The sequence below is a fragment of the Parasteatoda tepidariorum genome, chromosome 3, assembly GCF_982258835.1.
Source record: "Parasteatoda tepidariorum strain Cologne lab strain chromosome 3, Ptep-v5.0, whole genome shotgun sequence".
Classification (NCBI taxonomy): domain Eukaryota; kingdom Metazoa; phylum Arthropoda; class Arachnida; order Araneae; family Theridiidae; genus Parasteatoda; species Parasteatoda tepidariorum.
Genome location: NC_141757.1, coordinates 73,353,185 through 73,374,343, shown reverse-complemented (window position 1 = coordinate 73,374,343; position 21,159 = coordinate 73,353,185). Strand labels below are relative to the sequence as shown.

At 29.1% G+C, this 21,159-nt stretch overlaps 1 protein-coding gene and 1 long non-coding RNA gene across 2 annotated transcripts in view; both read left to right on the top strand.

Moving 5' to 3' along the window:
- LOC139425700 (uncharacterized) overlaps positions 1 to 14,986 on the top strand; it is an 85,350-nt gene extending 70,364 nt beyond the window's left edge. The window contains exon 4 of the long non-coding RNA XR_011636853.2: positions 13,968 to 14,986. This is a non-coding gene — a long non-coding RNA (uncharacterized LOC139425700). The remainder of the gene's footprint in view (positions 1 to 13,967) is intronic.
- Positions 14,987 to 18,026: 3,040 nt separating this feature from the next.
- Positions 18,027 to 20,793, top strand: LOC110281956 (E3 ubiquitin-protein ligase RNF180). The gene has a single exon (XM_087159584.1). It carries the CDS (start codon positions 18,263 to 18,265, stop codon positions 18,704 to 18,706), a length of 444 nt encoding a protein of 147 aa, XP_087015710.1. The 5' UTR covers positions 18,027 to 18,262; the 3' UTR covers positions 18,707 to 20,793.
- Positions 20,794 to 21,159: the final 366 nt, after the last annotated feature.

Here is a 21,159-nt window from a genome sequence, read left to right as displayed (position 1 = left end):
ATTTCAATTTCTTTAAGTATACATTTATGCTGGCTTGAACAAACAAAAAGCTTTTTTTAAAATAGTAAGAACATTTTAAAACTTTATTGAACTGATTAAAATTCTATTCCTTGAAGCATCTCCTATTTTACTTAGAAAATTGCCCAGATTTACAGAAAGAAATGAATAAATAATAAATTAAAGACTTGACGAAGTGTTTTACTGGTTTAATCAATAATGTAAGCAATGTCTATGACTTTTATAGATGACATATTTATTAACAATTTATCTGCACATCAAAGCTGGTAGCTTTGCTTCACGTTGCAAAAGATATGATTCGATAGACTTATCCATTCAAAGGAAATGGCTAATTATAATTTATTTTCTGAAGGTGTGTTATTATTCAATTAAAATTTAATAACTTTTCATAAAATAATAAGAATAAATTATTTTCTTGAATAAAAATAAAACTCTTTCTATATGATTCGATAGACTAATCCTTTCAAAGAAAATGGCTAATTATAATTTTTTTTCTGAAGGAGTGTTATCATTCAATTAAAATTTAATAACTTTTCATAAAATAATAAGAATAAATTATTTTCTGGAATAAAAATAAAACTCTTTCTATATGATTCGATAGACTAATCCTTTCAAAGAAAATGGCTAATTATAATTTTTTGTCTGAAGGAGCGTATTATTCAATTGAAATTTAATTACTTTTCATAAAATAATAAGAATGAATTTTTTTTTCTAGAATTCTTCTAGAATAAGAATAAACTCCTTTTATATGATTCGATAGACTAATCTTTTCAATGAAAATGGCTAATTATAATTTTTTTCTGAACAAGTGTATTATTCAATTGAAATTTAATTACTTTTCATAAAATAATAAGAATAAATTATTCTCTAGTAGAGGAATAATTTTAAAGATTCAAAAAAATAATAATAAAAATAGCGAGGAAAGCTTAGAAACGTTTTTATAAAATGCAAGAAATAAACCTTTCACATTATTAGACATTTTTCGTATTGACTTAAACCGGAAACAATAAGTGACAGTTATATTTCTTAGAAAGTTTTCTCATCTCAAAGTAAGCACTGAATGAAATTCCTCACTTTACGGACAGATGTCAAAGAAAACTTTCGACTTAATAATTTTCTGAGTGGCATATAAAAGAACAATAATAAATGTTACATACTTTAACAAACAAGCAATTAAATTTAACAAGCTATTCCTAACTAATAAGTAATAAATTATCGCATAGTCTTGATAAACTGTCTTGCATTTCTAAAGGTCCTTTAATCATGCAGATTAAAGATGATTACGTTAAGTAACATTTTAGAGTAAAATTATCTATTGAATGAATAGAAAGAAGTACGAGAAAAATAAATAAAATGAGTTCATATAAAAAAAAATTATTTTAAATGCTATAATAAAAATAGCTTTTACTTTTCATATAGTATTGCCTCCGGATCACTATTGAACTCTTCCATAATTAATTTTTAAAAAAATATAAAATAAATTAAATTTTATTTCAATTTCGAACATCAGGTCTGAAAACTTGATATCTCTAAATAAGGTCTTGATAAAAAAGAAAATCTGGATATTCCTCTGAATTAATGTGCCAAAACTCTTTTAACGTACAGACCTCAAAGTAAAGGGGAAAAATGGTCTACCCTGAATAACTTTTGAACTAATGATCGGATCTAGGACTCAATCTTAAAGGTTTAAGGGTAAAACACTGAAATATGTTAATTAATTAATGCAGACGATATTTTAAATTACGTAATCGGACACAAGAACGTACTTTCTTTGAATAAACATACCGTTTTTTCGAGGAATTTGAATTTCTGACTTCCAAAATATAGGGTGAAGCTGCAATCCAGGAAATATGGTCACAACAGTTTGGTTAGAAAAGCGTTCCAAAATTTGAAAAAGTCGTATTTTTAAAATTCAATTTCTCAGGAACAATAGGAGTGATTTCGCTCAAATTTTGTATTTTGCCATTTAAAATAACATTCTTTAAAATTATGTAAAGAATTTTATACCTTACAATTCAAGCTGCTTTTTATTATTATTAAATAAAATCTTAAAAAATAATAAATATTTACTAAAAGTTATATTTTTCATGGAATTTTCTTTAGATAAGCGAAATTTATAATTGTGTGCAAAAAAATTTCAATTCGTTAAAAAGTTAGCTGGAAAAGATATGGTGAAATACGTAAAAAATAAAATTAACAATAAGGAGTTCAAACTTTGTACTACTATCCTGATCAAACTATCGGGACCATATTTCCCAGATTCCACCCCTATATTTTTTGCGTCAAAAATCCAAATCCATCAACAACAAAGGAAGTCGAGTTTTTTTTTCAGTCTGATTTTGTCACTTAAAATTACTAATTAATTTGCCTCCTTGAGATAACCCCCTCGAACCTTGAGTCCTAGAATGTGAAAATCCGATCTTTAGATCAAAAGTTATTTAGGGTGGTCCTTTTTTATTTATTTTGCGCACTATGCATATTTTTTAAGGTTTATTTGAAGTGAAAATTAAAATTATTGTTTGCACAAGTTAAGGTTTCGATTTTCTTAATAATTATTTTAATTATAAAATATATGAGCATGCGTGTGTAGTAAAAAGTCACAAAATATTTTTCAAAGCATACTTTTTATTTTAAACAGAGCTTAAATTTTTATTTCAGAGTCTTATATATAAATTTTAAAAAAATAAATATTCACTCGAACATTTCAGAGGAAATGCAATTCTAAATAAAATGAACCTGCATGTTAAGACGCCAAAACGAACGTGTACAAGCAGTTATTCAAATCATAAGTAAGAACATAATTCAAATAAACTCCTAACCTCTTGATATAAGATCAATAATCATCAATATTTGGCGGAGAAATATTCCTGTACCATTTTACTTAACTCAGTCTTAATAAATCGATGAAGTTTAACTTAGTATGAGATATAAAACAGTTTGTTGAACATAAAGATCAATAGTATTTGGTATAGATTTTAGATGCTAGTACGGGCATTCTTATTTAAAAAAAAAAAAAAATTTAAAATATTTGTACAACTTATCGATGCTATATTTTTACCAAAAATAAATGTTTGTTATATAGTGACGTTATTTTATTAAATACTAATATTTTTCATTTTCCCCAATAAAAAAAATCATTCTTGTTCCAAAATTAAACATACAAATAACTTCCAGTTCAAACTTTATGAATATAATGTATTTATTAATATAATGCAAACTTTATTAATATATTCTGATACATTTTTCTTTACCGTGTTGTCCAAAAATTGACCGATGACTTGAAAAATCAATCAAAAGAAAATAAAAAATGTATAGCTTGTAGGCTTCTTCTTAGGAAATTATTCATTTATCCTTAACAAGTTCTGGAGTAAGTTGCAAAGTTCATCACCAGATGGCGCTATTGACTACGAAAAATAGAGAGAGAGAAATTATAAGAACAAATTTAACCGTGAATATATCACACTTGAAATGCAGCTGAGAATATAATTTTTTCAGCCGAAAACGCCATCTGGGAACAAACGACAATTAGTTTTAGTTATAATTAGTCAATAACCCTACTATAGTTCTCTACTTAGTTCTTTCTTTTTTTTTTTTTAAATAATTGTTTTCGTAGTTTACTATCAATGAAGGGTTGTTTGCTATCAGAAACGGAATTTAAATTCTTCCGAAAGAACTTGTTCAAAACACCAAAGATTACTTTTGATGTATAGTGCTCTTTGTACTATCTTTTTGCAATGCACTTTTAGTCTTATCTGTTTTTTCGATGGCAAAATCAATTTTTTTCCCAAAATAAAACAATTCTTCTTCATCCTGTTTTTGTTTCTTTTAGTAACATTTTACAAAAAAAAAATTAAAAATAAACATTTTCTACAAAAACTATTTTGTTGTCTTAAAATGTTTTCTTTAAAACTGTAAAATGATAATAATGAAGCACACTTTAAAAGATCATTTATTTTATTTCTTTATTATTAGTTTCAGCACTTCAAAGAAAATAATAAATTTCTTCTTTATCATTTGTTACCAGAGTTTTTATACGATTCTGATGTATTTTGTAAAACAAAATGTTCGTCATAAAATTATAAAAAAAAAATTTTAAAAAAACATCATTTAAACAAAATTTCAGTACATATTTCTTTTTCGGAGAAAGAGAAAAAAAAATTACATATTTTATTAAAAATTTGATCTTTTTAATCCTTTGTCTTATTCTTTTTTTCGAGGTCAATTATTTAAAAGAAGTTCGTAATTTAAAAAAAAAAAAAAGGAAAGCGTTTTGAAATCGATGGAAAAATTGAGGTTTAAGGCAGATTTCTTAAATAACAATATAATGAGCACTAATAAATCCAAAAGATACATTCTTTACTCTAAAAAAATCTATTGAACATTAAATCATTTCGATACCTTAAATCAGCGGTCCCTAATATTTTTCGTCTACGATACCCCAAACCGTCGAGCTTCTTTTGGCGGAACCTCGACTTTAAAAACAGTTCATTAAAAGCTCTGAATATGCTATAAAAAACACAAATTAAATTGGAAACATAAAATGTGAATAGTAACGTTAGTACTTTATTTACATCGGACTACAGTTGCACAATGGACTATTAGCGACGATTAGAGAAACAATCCAAAGGATGATTCGAAAACATGCCATCACAATTTTAATCATCTTCAGAGGGGATAGCTCCCCCGCTTTAATAGCCCGATGAACTGCGCGAGAAGTGGAGCACTTTAGGGTAGAACAATTTAATGAGAAACGATATCGCGAGCCCTCTGTCTCTTCGCAGGCTGATTAAAGAGACTGCAGCAGTAATTCTTGAATTATGTGATCTACTGGGAATATTTAATGCTACGAATGGAATTTATTCATTGTTTCATCAAAATAACTATCTTGAAATTAGGTTATATTATGCTGTTGAATTCATAGGTCTGCACCTGTTTTTCTCATAGATATATGGCCATAAAAGAAAGTTTTTTTGTTTTCACATTTTGTTCTCAATATTCCATTATTTTTTGCTCAAAACATGCTGAGTGTAAGCATGAGAATTAAAATATGCATAAGCACTTCAACATTTCTTGTACCGCTCTATTCTTAGTACTTTAATTTTGATTTGAAAAAAACTAAGGCCATGTACCCTATATACATATTGAGAGTACAAATTAGTTCGGTCCGGTTTTAAGAGATGGCTCTGTTGTTATGAATATTTCATAGTGACAGCTGGTTTCGGTGGTTTCAGAGAGGTTAAACATCTGTCAATAATATTCAGTTTATATCGCTTTGAGTTTCATACGAAAACAAAGTTTTGTATTACAATGCGTTCTTGCTGCATTACTGAAGTGCGTTTGATTTGTTAGTTACCAAGGATGGACCCGAAAATGGATGTGCGCAAGGTAATACGAGAGCTGCTATTTATATTTCTGGCCTAATAATGGAAAAACAAATATGTAGGATCGAAATTGGTTTTATTGTTTTTCAAAATATTCTCCATGATGATCAATACACTTTTGCATGCGTTTGAACCAATTTTTAAAGCACTTTTTCCAGTCTGATTGAGGTAACTCCAAAACATGCGTTTTGAATGCATCAACCGCTTCTTCGGGGGTCGAAAATCGTTGTCCACGTAATTTATTTTTGATGTGTGGGAATAAGAAGAAGTCATTGGGTGTCAAATCAGGGCTGTGTGGCGGATGACCCATCAGTTCGATCTTTCGCTCCGTCAGAAATGCCTTTGTTTGAGTCGATGTGAGAGAGCTCGCATTGTCATGATGAAGAATGATTCGCCTGTTCTTCTGCTTTTTTCGAATTTCTCCGATGACTTCTGGCAAACAAATGGTCGTGTACCATTCAGAATTGACCGTCCTGCGTTGCTCTAACGCCACTGTTGCCACATGACCGTTAATGCCGAAGAAACAGGCAATCATTTGTTTCGATGTGCTTCTTCCTCGAACAACTTTTGTTGGTTTTGCCCCGTCTTGGAAGACCCATACAGTTGATTGCTGTTTTGTTTCCGGCTCATATGCATAGATCTATGATTCGTCACCTGTGTAGATGTTATACACAGCCTTTGATGTACCTTGAACGTATTTTTCCAACATTTCCTTGCACCAATCGACACGAGCCTTTTTTTGAGCGTTTGTCAGATTATGCGGGATCCAACGCGAACAAATTTTTTTTACGCTCAAATGTTCATGCAATATTTTATTGATGCTAGTCATACTAATGTCCAAAGACGCCTCTATCTCATGGTATGTCACATGACGATCTTGCTTTATCAGTTCACGCACAGCATCGATCTTTTCTGGCACAACAACGGATTTTGGAAGACCTGCACGGGGTTCGCCCTGGATCGAACATCGACCACGATTAATTCGTTATACCAATTTTTTACAGTGCTGTAGGATGGCCCTTTATCGCTGAATAAAGAATTAAGTTCATCGAAGTTATCTTATCTTGACAATCCACGTCGAAAGTTATGAAAAATAATGGCACGAAAATGTTTACGATTCAATTCCATTTTTTGAAAGAGAAGAACTTTTCAATTTACTGTCAACAGCACAAATGAAGCTATAATGGTAAATCGTCTGCTGAATTTATGTTTAAAAATATCAAACTTTCAATTAAAATCGTCTGCGGTCACCTAGCAACACTTACTGTTGCCAAGGCCAGAAATATAAATAGCAATTATATCGGATACTCGTATTATATCGAATAATTTTCCTGCTGTCGACCCAATTTTGGCTCCGTCTGCGGAAGGTTTGGCACTGCCGCTCTTCAGGTTTTGGATTAGTCGGGCATCCTTTGCTCTCGATTGGTGCTCCAATTCTTGCGTGATTCGGGACCCTGCCCGGTGTCCGCATATTGCTTGGTCCTCGTGCCGAGCTGGATTTCAAGTCGACGACGAGGCATCTTACATTTGGCGTATGGGCATATTTGCCTGGGTCACCGTAACTAAATTCCTTATACTGGATAATTTAAAGAAGTTTACAATAAATAATTTTAGAAAATAAATATTTATTTAAGAAAAAAAATGTATTAAATATAAAACAAAACAAACATGAATTGCCTGTTCTCCACACAATTTTAGCCACGGATTTGCCTGAAATGGATTTGTACATGGAAAAATAATATAAATTAACAAAGAAATTTTTTTCAGTGAATTATATTTGTCACGGATTTGCCCGAAATGGATTTGCAAATGGAATAAATTACCAAAGATTTTTTTTAAGAAAATGACTTTTGCCACGGATTTGCCCGAAATGGATTTGCACATGGAAAAAATTATATAAATTAACAAAGAAATTTTTTAGTAAATAATTTTGGCCACGGATTTGCCCGAAATGGATTTGCACAAGAAAAAATTATATAAATTAACAAAAAAAAATTTTTAGTAAATATATCTACCATAATATACAATTAACTCAATGATTTTATTTGGGTATCCATTGTTTTTTATCAAATTTTGAAAGAGTTTATTTATTTTTTTTTTGACTAAATAAATATTACTACATATTCTTTCAATTCTAATCATTTCATTGAAGGTGGTATTTAAATAGATGCTCCTAGAAACATTAGAATTTCAAGTACTAATTAGTTTATTTATATTAAGATTAAAATCATTTCTTTTATCGTATAAATCAACAAAGCAGATATTTTCTTCTTATAATACCCAAATACAAAAAATTTAAATTAATATTATCATCAAGATTACGAAGCAATAATAGTCTGAAATTAATAATGAGTTTGAAATTAATGTGACTTTTCTGCGAAACCCTAGTGTTCCATGAAACACATTTTGAGAATCGCTGCCTTTAACCTTACTATCGAGAAAATTTTTGCGACCCTAAACCTTAAAATGTACTGCCTAAGTGCAGCATCCGTAAAATTCATTTTATTGTAAAATTTTATCAGCAATTTTCAAAGTAATATTCACTGTGAAATCACTGTATATAAGTAAATATTGCTGTAAAAATTACGGAATATCAGATTCTTTTGTTCCGTAACATGTTCCAATTAAAATGAATTTAACGGTAAAAAGTACGAGCATCATGAGTACCGGTACTTTTCATTGTAATTGGATCCGGAATTTTTTTACTGTGTATTCAGAAATTGAAATGTTTGAATGCTGTAATATTTTAAACGCTTTCGGAAATAAATATTTCCAAATAGTTTCATTATAAGCCTAGTTAGCAAAAAATCTGCCTGTAACCCTTAATTCAGTAAATATTAATGTTATAAAAATTTTCATTCAATGACATAAAAAATTTTCAATATTAATACAATAAAATAATAATAATATTTCTAATAATTATTATTTTAATAATAATATTACTGTAAAAGAAATTACAGTAATATTTATTTAAATTGAATGATTCAGTGATTTTACGGTAACTATTACTGTAAAAATTACGGTATATCAAATTTTTTGTTCCGTTTCTGGAATAAATATTTCTAAATTTTTCAAAACAGTATATTATAAGCTTAGTTAGAAAATTTTGAACTGCAATTCTTAATTCAACAGATGTTAATGAAATTTGATAAGTGTATAATCAATATTCAGCTAAACAGATTGTCCTTAATTAGGTAGGTAGTTCAGTATTATCTTATTACTCACACTCAACATTACTCTTCATTTTCGTTGTAGGTTCTGATCATTGGCTAACACACTGATTAAGAAAAGTGTGTTCCCACTTTTTTTTTTTCTCCTGACTGAAAATTAAGAATAATGAGAAGCCGCTCGTCAGCATTTTGTTTTCAGCTATGTGAAAACATTCACCATTTATTTGATGAAATGAAGTGAAGTCAATGATGAAGTTAAAGCTTTTGTTTTTATTGTTAGCTCTATTAATCATCGGAAACTACTGTTAGCATTCCCCAATAATTAATTAAGTTGCATTAACTTTGAAAAGATCTTAGAAAGTGCATCATCCGTTAAAACAAATTTAACCGTAAAATCCTTTTTTTTTTCGAGTAATATTATACAACACTTTTTACAGTATTATTTGTTTAATTAAAGCGATTCAGTGATTTCACTGTAATTATTACTGTGACAGTTACGGTATATAAATTTTTTGGCTTCGTTACTTGTTCTAGAAAAAGTGGATTTTACGGTAAAAAGTACCGGTACCCTGAGTACCAATACTTATAGTATTAAAAAATAATTCTAGTTTACAAAATTTCGGATATTTTACAATGTTGACTTATTTAGATTATTTTCGCATCCGTTAATACTTTCTTTTATGTTAATGAAATTTATCATCACTCAGGATAATATCGAGATAATACAGTACCATTATCGATAATTCTAGCAATATTATCGCATTCGATAACTATCGAAGTTTATAATAATTGCGATGTTATCTTATTCGACAATTGTATTGATCGAAAATATTAGCAGCATTATCATTTTTAATACTGATTGTTAGTGATAAAAATCTCTACGTTATTATCGTCGATCGTTATCGTATATTCGATAATTATAGCATGGTAGTCTAGTTATACCTTGAAAATACATTTCAATATATCGTTATAGAGAAATTGAACAAAAGCAATAGTTCAAGATCTATAAGAAACATCCATATTTTACTATGCATAAAACACCGTTATTTAACGATATATAACGATACTATTGTATTAATATATTTTGCTTTGGCTTTATTGATACAATATCAGAAAGCACTTTGTTTTGCGGATATAATCGTGTGGGCTGAAGAAAAGATTATATCTTTTTTTTCCGGCTTTTTTTCCGGTTTTTTAATTAACATTTCACTTTTTTTTTTTTTTTTTTTTTTTTTTTTTTTTTTTTTAAAATAAAATATTGTTTGTTGTTTTTTTTTTTTACTTATTGTTTCCCACCCCCTTTTTTTCATATGTCTATAATTTTTCTTTGTTTTATTCTTCATTTTGAACTTATATATATATATATATATATATATATATATATATATATATATATATATATATATATATGGCGTTGGTCCCTTGTCCAAGAGGTCGTGAATTCGATCCCTACCGGCCGAAGACTCCCTGTGTAGTAAATGGTGACTGGGCATGTTAAAACTGTCAGGGCATAAAGTCCTCCATGTTCCCATAACAAATCAATACCTCTGGGGTATTACAAAATTGAATATTGATCGTTTTCTGACTCAGGTCAAAATTTCTATCTGTGGATGAATAAAAGGATGTATGAATGAGTCCGCCCTATAAACGATCTATGACACGTGTGTAGCTGAAGTCGTGTTCTTGGCCATAGATGGAGCTACTGCAAAACAAGAAACACACCCTCTGCCTTAAATTCGTTTGGTTTCACCAAGCTGGCATTGGAAAGTGGTATTAGATACAACACATATTTGATACATAATTGAAAGCTCTATTCCTCATAAATTAATGTATTGAATTCCGTAATATTTTAATCACTTTCTCAAATAAATATTCCTAAATTTTTCAAAATAGTTACTGTAATTCTTAATTTAATAAATGTTAATAGCATTAACATTTATTAAATTAAGAATTTGTTTTAAGGTGATTATTGCTGTAAAAATTACGGTTTATCAGGGTTTTTCTGTTCCCTAACATGTTCCGGTAAAAATGGATTTTACGTTAAAAAAGCACCGGCACCCTGCTTGACGGTACTTTTTAACGGAATTTTTTTACATTGTAACTCAATTTACAATAAACATCAACGATATTAAATTCATATCATTCCTTGATTTTTAAACCCCTGAAAATTCTTCACTGTTCAAAGGCCTTTTAACGGTACACTGAAGAGCCAAAAAAGCTAGTATACCTGCCTAATATTGTGTAGGGCACCCCTCGAGCACGCAGAAGTGCCGCAACACGACGTGGCATGGATTCGATCAATGTGTGAAGTAGTGCTGGAGATAATTGACACCATGAATCCTGCAGGGCTGTTCATAAACCAGGGGGAGTAAGAGGGGGTGGGGATATCTTCTGAACATCACGTTGCAAGGCATCCCAAATATGTTCAACAATGTTCATGTCTGGGTAATTTGGTGGCCAGCGGCACTGTTCTGAATTTAGACACTTCCGCTAGCCACCAAAATCCCCAGACATGAACATTATTACTGTAAATAAGTATTTCTGAAAGAAAAAGAAATCTTTTTTCGCGATTTCAATATCCAACCAGTTTCTCAAACCATTTTGAATAAAATCGAGCACAGCCATACTTCCAAAAAAATAATTTTTTACTCTCCAGAATATAAATGTTTTTTTAAACATTAAACGTTATTTACTCGTGGACATAAAGGACTAGTTTATATCATTCGAATAAAAATTCGATAAAAATTCAAAAATTCAATTTTATTAGGGACCACAAACATGGTAGTCTGGTGAAATTAGAAAAGTAACAAATCATCGGTGAGTTTTTAAGTTTAGACCCAGCTCGAAATGCGTCTTTACAAAAATGAACAAAGCTCAAAATGCATTTTTACAAAAAAAGATACAGTTTGAAACGCTTGTTTACAGAAATATGAAGCTCGAAATGTGTGGTTAGAAAATCAGAAACAGCTAAAAAAAAGCATGTTTACGGAACCATTAAAACACGTGGTTACAAAATATGTGATTACAAAATTCAAAATATGTGTTTACGAAAATGGTCACAGGTTAACAAATTCGGACTTCGCTTATTAGGAAAATGGTCATAGCATTTGACTCCATTTTTCGAACTTCTTTTATGAATATTGTTATTTAAAAATAAATAAATGAATAAACTGAATAGATCAAATATATTCGTAATGAGATATCATCCTTTTACATATATCACTTAATACAATTTATTAAATTATTCTTTCTTTTCAAAAGACTTTAAGAGTTGCAGTTGTGTTACAAGCTGGCCACGTTTCCTGCAATAACATAGGTAGTAAATTTACGTTATAGGCATTTAGAGTTCTAAAACTCACTTTATCGTTTATAGTTCTGACCATCGACAGAACATTTACATCTGCAATATATCAAGCAACCCCTACCCTGAAGTCCGGGTCTTTGCCCCGTAATGATGTTGATTATGTTTAATGTTTAAATAAGAAAGGAAAAGTATCAAGTTTTTTAAACACCACCCTGTGTGTTAATATACACTGAAGAGCCAAAAAAGCTAGTATACCTGCCTAATATTGTGTAGGGCACCCCGCGAGCACGCAAAAGTGCCGCAACACGACGTGGCATGGATTCGATCAATGTGTGAAGTAGTGCTGGAGATAATTGACACCATGAATCCTGCAGGGCTGTTCATAAACCAGTGGGAGTAAGAGGGGGTGGGGATATCTTCTGAACATCACGTTGAAAGGCATCCCAAATATGTTCAATAATGTTCATGTCTGGGGAATTTGGTGGCCAGCCGCTCTGTTCTGAATTTAGACACTTCCGCTAGCCACTAAAATCCCCAGACATGAACATTATTGAACATATTTGGGATGCCTTGCAACGTGATGTTCAGAAGATATCCCCACCCCCTCTTACTCCCACTGGTTTATGAACAGCCCTGCAGGATTCATGGTGTCAATTATCTCCAGCACTACATTGATCACATTGAATAACTACATTGAATAACACATTGATCGAATCCATGCCACGTCGTGTTGCGGCACTTCTGCGAGCTCGCGGAGTGCCCTACACAATATTAGGCAGGTATACCAGCTTTTTTGGCTCTTCAGTGTACAATATCATTACATGCGTATCTCTAATATATTTATTTTAACGAAAATATTAATCTAGAACTTTAAAAAGCCGTGTTTTTAGAAAAAAAATTTATGATGATTGTTTATTTTAAAGATTATGTGATTGTTTATTTTAAGGATTATATGATTGTTTAATTTAAAGATTATATTATTTTAAAGATTATATGCTATTATATAATATCGCTAACGTATTTATTTTTATGAAAATAATAGTCTAGAACTTCAGCAAGTTTTAGGGATAACTACCATGATTACAAAATGTTTTCTCAAACGATAATATAAGCTTAAAATTTAGGAAAAACAAGATGCATTTTAAGAATAATATAAGCTTTATACACTAAACTGTCATGTTTGTATGTCTATTTTATCGAATTTGGATGAAATGATTCATTTCGAATTTCAAATAATAATAAAAAAGTGCATTTTGACGGAACAAAATACACCTTATACTGAGAATGAAATATCAAATCCAGACTAGCGACAGTTTGATTCGATGCTTTCAAAATTCTTTGACATTTAAATCGAAACAGGAAATATAGTTCACTAGAAAATGCATTCCGATTTAAAGAACTATTTTCATAGTTCTACCCCCTCCCCCACTCTTCTTCTGATATGAAAAGAAAAGTTCTTAAATATTTTATACTTCATAGAGTTCTATTTCATCTGCATCATATTTTTAAAGCTAGATACATAAATAATAATAATAAAAATACTTTCGCATTGGAGAAAGTAAATCCTCATAAGAAACAGAAAATGGATAAAAAAATATTCTAAATTCATATTTGATGAACAATAATGGCGGTATCTATTGATGATACGCTTTTTGACTTTTCCTTTTTCTGAAGTAAATGGAAGAAAAGATTTTTGGCGTAAAATATAAAGTATTTTATTTTCATTTAATATGTTTTGCAAGAATTGTTATGCTTTCTTGAAAATGTAAAGCATATTTTTTCAACTAAATTTTGTTATGATTTTTCCCTAAAAAGAAATTAACTCAACAATATGCAAATTAAAAAGAGACCCAATTTCAAAACAAATATTGCTTACCTAAAGCATTTTTACATATTTTTAGTTTTACTAAACTATTCAAGAAATAATAAATCCATCAAATTTTAAATTTATTTTAAGTAACTTTTCAGTCATTACTGTTTTCAATGTTAATGTTTCTAATTTCGCTTAATATCCCGAAAATACTTTCTTTTTTTAAGAAAAATGAGTTTTCGTTTTATTTATTTATTATACAATAAATACATTTACTTACATAGGTAATTTATTTACGTCGCACTAGAGACGCACAATTGGGCTATAGCGACGGTCTGGAAAACATCCCGGAGGAAAATTCGAAAACATGTCATCACGTTGTTGATCCTGTCCAGAGGGAATCTCCTTTGAAAGGCCACCTGCTCAATTGAGACATAGATCTGAAGCGGAAGGAAATTTTATCCAGCTCCCTCTACCCATGGCACTGCTCAGATTCCGATTCCACAAATTTTAGGAGCACATATATCGCATGTACTTGTTGGCTCTTGGCGGAGTCGAGAATCAAATCCCGGACCGATTCTCTCACCACTGGTCTATAGTGCGGCTTTCAGGAGAACTCCTCCAGACATCCGTCTCGCATCGTGGCGGGTACTATGGTTATGAGGAAAGGTCACTTCGAATAAGGGTGTGGAGTGAATAATTTTGTCTAAATCTTAGCGTAGGTCGTCGTGAGTTAACCAATCAACGCCTCCATTTCACCCCATTAGAAATGTGCTTTCGCTTGTTACCATAGCATCAGAAAGCCCCAGACTTTCAGTCTGGAGGAGTTCTCCTCAAAGCAGCACTGTACCACAGATCACTTTTTTTTTCTTTAGAAAAACAGCCTCTGGGTGTTTTTAATTTATGTGATACTGATTTATGTGATAATAAATTTATTAAAATGATAGAAATGTTATGAAAAAATATCTAAATTAACTGAGTGAAAACTGAAGGAAAGTAGATGGACTGTTTCATTTTATTTATTTCTGTTTAACAATGATAGCTTCTTCGATTGTAAATTATTTTGTCTCTCAATTCCAAAAACAGCAAAATGTAACTCACATATGTCTGTATAAAACCAAATTAAATGACTTCGATGAATGACAATATTCACATTGTAATTTAGGTAAATGTGCAAAAATATTTATTAAATGTCATTATTTCTCTCTTATGCTTGTCAGTGTCAACATTCAGCAAGGACTAAAAAAAGTGCTGAGCAGTATGTTTTTGTTTAATATCATCACTTCTCTCTTACGTCGGCTAATGTTGACATTTAGCATGGACTGATGGTAATTGCTGAATAATTTTTTTTTTGTTTAATATCATCACTTCTCTCGTACATCGGCTAATATTGACATTAATGGCGAGGACTGATGGTAAATGTTGAATAAAATATTTTTGTTTAATATCAACACTTTCTCTCTTACATCGGCCAACGTCAACATTCAGCATGGACTGATGGTAAATGTTGTATAAAATATTTTTGTTTAATATCATCGCTTTTCTCGTACATCGGCTAATGTCGTCATTCAGCATGGATTGATAGTCAATGTTAAATAAAATATTTTTATTTAATATCATAATTTCTCTCTAACATCGGCAAATGGTAACATTCCATGATCTGATGCTAAATGTTGAATGAATGTTGAATCATCAGCAAATGTCGATAGAATGCACTGTCGGAAGAACTGTAATAGTAATAACCTTTAAATCATTTTTCAATTAAAATAATTTTATCTGTAACGTATCCATTATAATCAAATCATTTACAAATTGTGATCATGACAAAATTATCACCCAGACGAGAATTACTTAAGCTCTATAATGAATTGACACACAGTACCAATATACGCTAAAAAGAAGCATTACTAAAAATCTGAGTAAAAACATGCATGTTAGAAGTAAAAAAAAAAAACATAATTTTTTCTATTTCCGATAAGGGTAATCACGTGAATTGAGTAATCTTATAATAACGCTCTCAAGTTTTTGAGTAAAAAGTCGCTTTGGAAATTTAAAAAAGCATACAAAAGTAAACACAAAATTGCGTCGTTAATTTTCCTGAAAGTAGCTGAATTATGAAATAAAAAATGAATTTTCTGAAAAAAACTGGATTTTTGATAACATTCCTAAAATAAGAAATTATCAATTAATGTGTGTTTTAAAGAATGAATCAATTTGAGGGTTCAAGAAAATGTAAGAAATTTATGATTATAAAATTAACTTATTTATTTTAGTTTTTTAATAATTTTTTTAATAATAAGTGACAAAATTTGACCTTTTGCTTATGGCTGGTACAACATGTAGACCACATGTAATCGTACAAATGGTACACCGTAAGCAAAGGGTTATTTATTCGAATAATAGAAAGTCTCCTACCAATAATCTCTGTGAATCTGCATTGTTAATGAAAGCAAAAATAATTGAATAAATAATAAAAACAAAAATATATACATATACATTAAAAATATAAGTTAATGCATTTCTAAAACTAAAATTTCGATAATTTATCTAAAATTTTAGTTATATATTTTATAATATTTTTCCTCTTAAAATATTATTATATAAAGACATTAACAATTTTTTTTCCGATTGTGGGGAAAAAGTAGCTACAAGTAGCGAAACTACTGTAGTTGCAAATTTTTTTCGTAGTATTTTTCAAAGAAGTAGTGCAGTGAGTAATGCAATACAAAAAAACATGGTTATTTTCAGCATTTTCTAACAACTACTTTTATTAGTTAATAAAGCGGATAAATTATGAGAGGATGACCTCAAATATGCTAATTAATTAGTGCAGACGATATATTAAGTTACCAAAACAGGCACAAAAATGTACTTTCACTGAATAAACACCCTTTTTTCGACGGATTCGAATTTCTGACTTCCAAAATGTTGCCGCAATCTGCGATATATGGTTCCCATAATATATATGGTCAGGAGAGCGGTCCGGAGTTTCGATCCCTTAATGTAAATTTTATTATTTGCTTATTTCGCCCTATCTCGAGAACTTTTTAAGCGAAATGAAAAAATTTTGCACACAATCGTAAAACTCGTAAGATAGTAATACGAGAAACATGAAAGATAAACCGATGCAAAATATAACTTTAAATAAATACTTTTTTTTAATTATTATATTTACTAATAGTCGAAAAACTTTTGAAGTTAAGGTATACAGTATTTACATCATTTTAAAGAAAGTAATTTTACATAACAAAATGCAAAATTCGAGCGAAATTGATCGAATAGTTCCTGAGAAATTTAATTTTAAGGAAGTCGTATTTTTAAAATCTGACTTCTCAGAAACTATTGTTATAATTGGGGGAAAAAAATTTCTATTCTCGAGAGAAAAAACTATTGAGATAGGGCTAAAAACAAAAAAATAATAATAATAATAACATCAAACGAGCTTCATTTTTTATATCTTCTAATTACAAAAATGTATTTCAATATTTTTAATAAAGTAATAATTTCTGAATTCTAGATTTAATATCTTGCTTAATTAATATTTTTCTTAAAAAATGATATTTACAACAGTATTTATTCACTTAAAAAATAACTTTAATAACATATATATCATTATTAAAACAAGCTCTTTAATTCCATATTTCTTTATTTATTTAGAAATTTATTATTTGGTTTATGAAATTGAAATGTGCTTTAAGTTTATTCAAGCGGTAGTTCAAGAAGTCTGTATAAGTTTACAACAGACGCTCTAAAAAATTTTCGTCCGTTTCTTGTAAAAAGCACTAATTATCTTATTTTAGATAAGTGATACATAAATTTATGAATTAAAAATAATATTTAAAGGTCCATAGTGTTATAATAGCTTGTGAAATGAAAAAAAAAATATGAATGTATAAATTAATGAATAAGTTTTTTCCTCCATTTGGAGAAAGTTTTAAGGAGTTCTATTGTTCCAATGGAAAGTTATAAGTGGTACTACTGTTTAAAAAAATTTTTTGATTACTTAACTAACTATTTATAATTGATTGTGCTATTTGAATGCAATATATATCAATGAAATTTTACATAACTTTAATTCAAATTTTAATTGAATGTACAAATAAAAATTCCAAATATAAACACCAAGCAACTGAATGAAAATTTCGAACTGACTCTCGAAAGATAACAACATTGATAATTTCTTAAATTTATTATTTTTTGTAGACATTTATAGAGTAATTATTTCGAGAATTAATTATCAGCAACTCTGTAGAACATTAAAAAAAATAATAATAATAGTAATATATATCATAATTTGTAGTACATTGAGTTTTGTATAGATGGCGACACTACTTCATTGAGATTTTTCATGTCTAGTTGTATATTTTGTCGTCTTTCTGAAATATTAACATGGAGTCACTTTGATAGTTTTGTTTTTAAACAAAAATAGGCAGTCGAAACCGCTAATTTAAGATTTTTTTACTAAACTGTAACTGTGTTTAGACATCAATATTTACAAACAAGTTTGCAAATTATTTGCAAATATTACAAACTTAGTATTTCTCTGCGTGCACGATCAATTAAATTTCTTGAATATTTAATGCAAAGCATGATTGATTACACCAAACCCACAACATTTAAATGTCGAAAGTGCAGACATTTACTCTTCCTAGAAGAACAAATATCTAACTGCCACAATGAGCCTCTTTTTCCATTAACAAATGACAATCAATGTTGTAATCCTAGATCAAATGTTTGGTATCTTAGAGAAGAATCGTTCCCAGATTGGGTTAAAGAGCAAGTAAATGATGGTAATTGGATGAAAGGGAAAATATTTTGTCCTTTTTGCAAATGTAGGTTAGGCTCGTTTGACTTCGTAAGTGGAAATAAATGCACTTGTGAAACACATGTATTACCACCATTGCATGTTGTATCTTGTAAATTAGACTATATTGTTAAGACATCGCTTGATGAAACTAATGTAACTGAAAGCCATACAGAACAATCTTCAGAATCAAATGATTTGAAAGCTGTTCTTTCTTAAGTTAATATTCCCTACTGCTTTTGTGAAATTGTTATTTTTTGAAGTAGTTAATTAATTTCCACTGTTAATTACTTCTAAAATGATATAATATAAACAAATTCATTGTTTTATATTAGGTTTGTTATTTAATGTGAAAATTGAGAATGAACCTAAATGATCTTGTTTGTGTAATGCCTAGTCCGTCACCGTTTGTGTAATGCCAAGTTCATTTGTTTAAAAATAAATAATTGTTTGAGGAGAGTTATATAATTGAAAATCTAGTACCTATCTATTTTTATCGGCTGTAAAAAAAAAAAAAAAAAAAAAAAAAAACTGTATTTTCGTATCATGATATGTCACACCAATTTGTCCAAGATGCTACATGGATTTTAAACTTGCCAATTTAAAAAAAAAAAAAACATATAGAGGTTTGCGAGAAATTGGCTGCAATTTATACCGTTTCAGTTCAAATTAATCCCCTTCACGGATTTTTTAATATCTCTTGAGCCACTGTCTCAGGATAGAGAAATATTCCCAGTATATGTCTGTATTATATTAGTATCATATACCCAGTATTAGGTACCTTGTATCTTAAAGCTACATGACTAAGAAATTGAGCTGAATTGTAAGACACTGAAATGTTATCACCAGTGGCAGCTTAAAGTTCACTGAGCTTCAGATTTATGTGCATCACCTTGTCTGGAATTGAAAGATGATCGGTGCAAATTCTAACATACAATAAGCCGCTGCTCAATATTTTTAAATTATGTATTATTAAATTATGTAATATTTTTAAATTATGTATTATTAAAGAAATTAATTAAGCATTGCTTGGGACTATAGAAAATTTCTTATGTTCATCCTAAAATGAATAAGATTTGAAAATCAATCAGAATCAATTGATTTTAAAGCTATTCCATGAGGTTAAGCTTTCCAGGAACTCTTGTGGCCATTTAAACTTCCATTATTTAAAAATTATTTAATGACTTAATTTAAATAGTTGCCATTTTTTAATTAGTTAGTTTCTACTTCTTCAGAAATAATTTATTCATAAAAAATACCTCATATTTTTATTGTATCATCCACCAGTATGTGTGTATGTTATATATTTTTTCCTATTACTGAAAAAGGAACAGAATGCTTGGGAAATATTCTCTCATTATTTGTTTCAATGTTAATAATTGTTAATCATTTTTGGTATCAATCATGAAAGTTTCTTAAAAGTTAGACATTGTTTTCATTATTTAAAAATATTTATATTAGTTTGAAATAGCCAATTTTGGCATTTTAATATAGTCTTCATTAGAGTTTTAATCAATGTGGTTATGTGGTTGTTATTTTGTTTATATTTTTTCGTATCATAAAATTTACTCAGCTGTAGATAGATTATTTCTAAAACTGATTTTAAAAAGTGAAATTTCATCTTTTATTTAAGAGCATATAAAAATATATTTCAGTAATATATTAATTTTCCACTATTATCATTTCAACTAAAATTATGCTGTCTACATTTTCTTCTACATATTTTTGAAACCAGTAAAGTTTTTTTTAATTATGCTATATCTTACCTCTTCAGTTTCTTGAGATTATTTATTTAAAACCAGTAAAATGTTCATGTTATTTAGTGTGGTATATACATACATAAAAAAATAATTTTCTAATTTTTTCTTTTTTTTATATTTGTTAAATATTACTCCTTCATGCTTACAATGGCAACATACATTTATGTACTTTCACATTCAACAAATGAATGCTGAATGTTTTTTTTTTACCATGTGTTCACCTTGAAATCACTAAATGCTAAATGTCAACCATTATATAGGTAAATGAGAAAGCTTGGTGTTTAACTAAATATATATATTCAATTTAGAAATTCTAGAGCATGCCAAGGCAATGTGTTCACTTAAAGGGCATTTATTGAAATGCTGAATTTCATACATTTATGCCAACTTATATGTTTTATGGTTTAAAAGAAATCTATGCACATAAATCTGAAATGAACTAGATGTGCTACTGAATTAAACTGAAGTTACATATTCCTGTATCCAAAATTGTAGCATTTGTTGAAGATTATATTTTCAACAATTTAATAAAAATGTATTCTAAAAGTATGTCATTTTAGTGTATTCTTTTCCTGAAATGCAGTATTTTTTCTTTCTTATCTTATTTTTTTTTCTCTGTTTCTATAGATTTTTAGCTAAACTTTTGAACTGTTCAAAGTAATTATTATTTGTTTATTATTAAGAAAGGTTTTTATTTAAATAAACATGTTAAAATTCATTTTATTAAAAGTCAAATGAATTGTGTAAAAAGTGAAATGCTTGTTTGTTTAAATCTTACAACATTTTAAAGTAAAGTAATGGTACATTTTAAAGTAATAAACAGCAAGCAACCCAGCATCATTTAAATTAAATACATTTATTTTCACGGAATCAGCAAATTGATTTTACCCGTGAATTGTCTTCTTATTCTGG

What these genes read in the sequence shown, in the direction of transcription:
- LOC110281956 (XM_087159584.1), top strand. Translation starts at nt 18,263, where the DNA reads ATGCAAAGCATGATTGATTACACCAAACCCACAACATTTAAATGTCGA.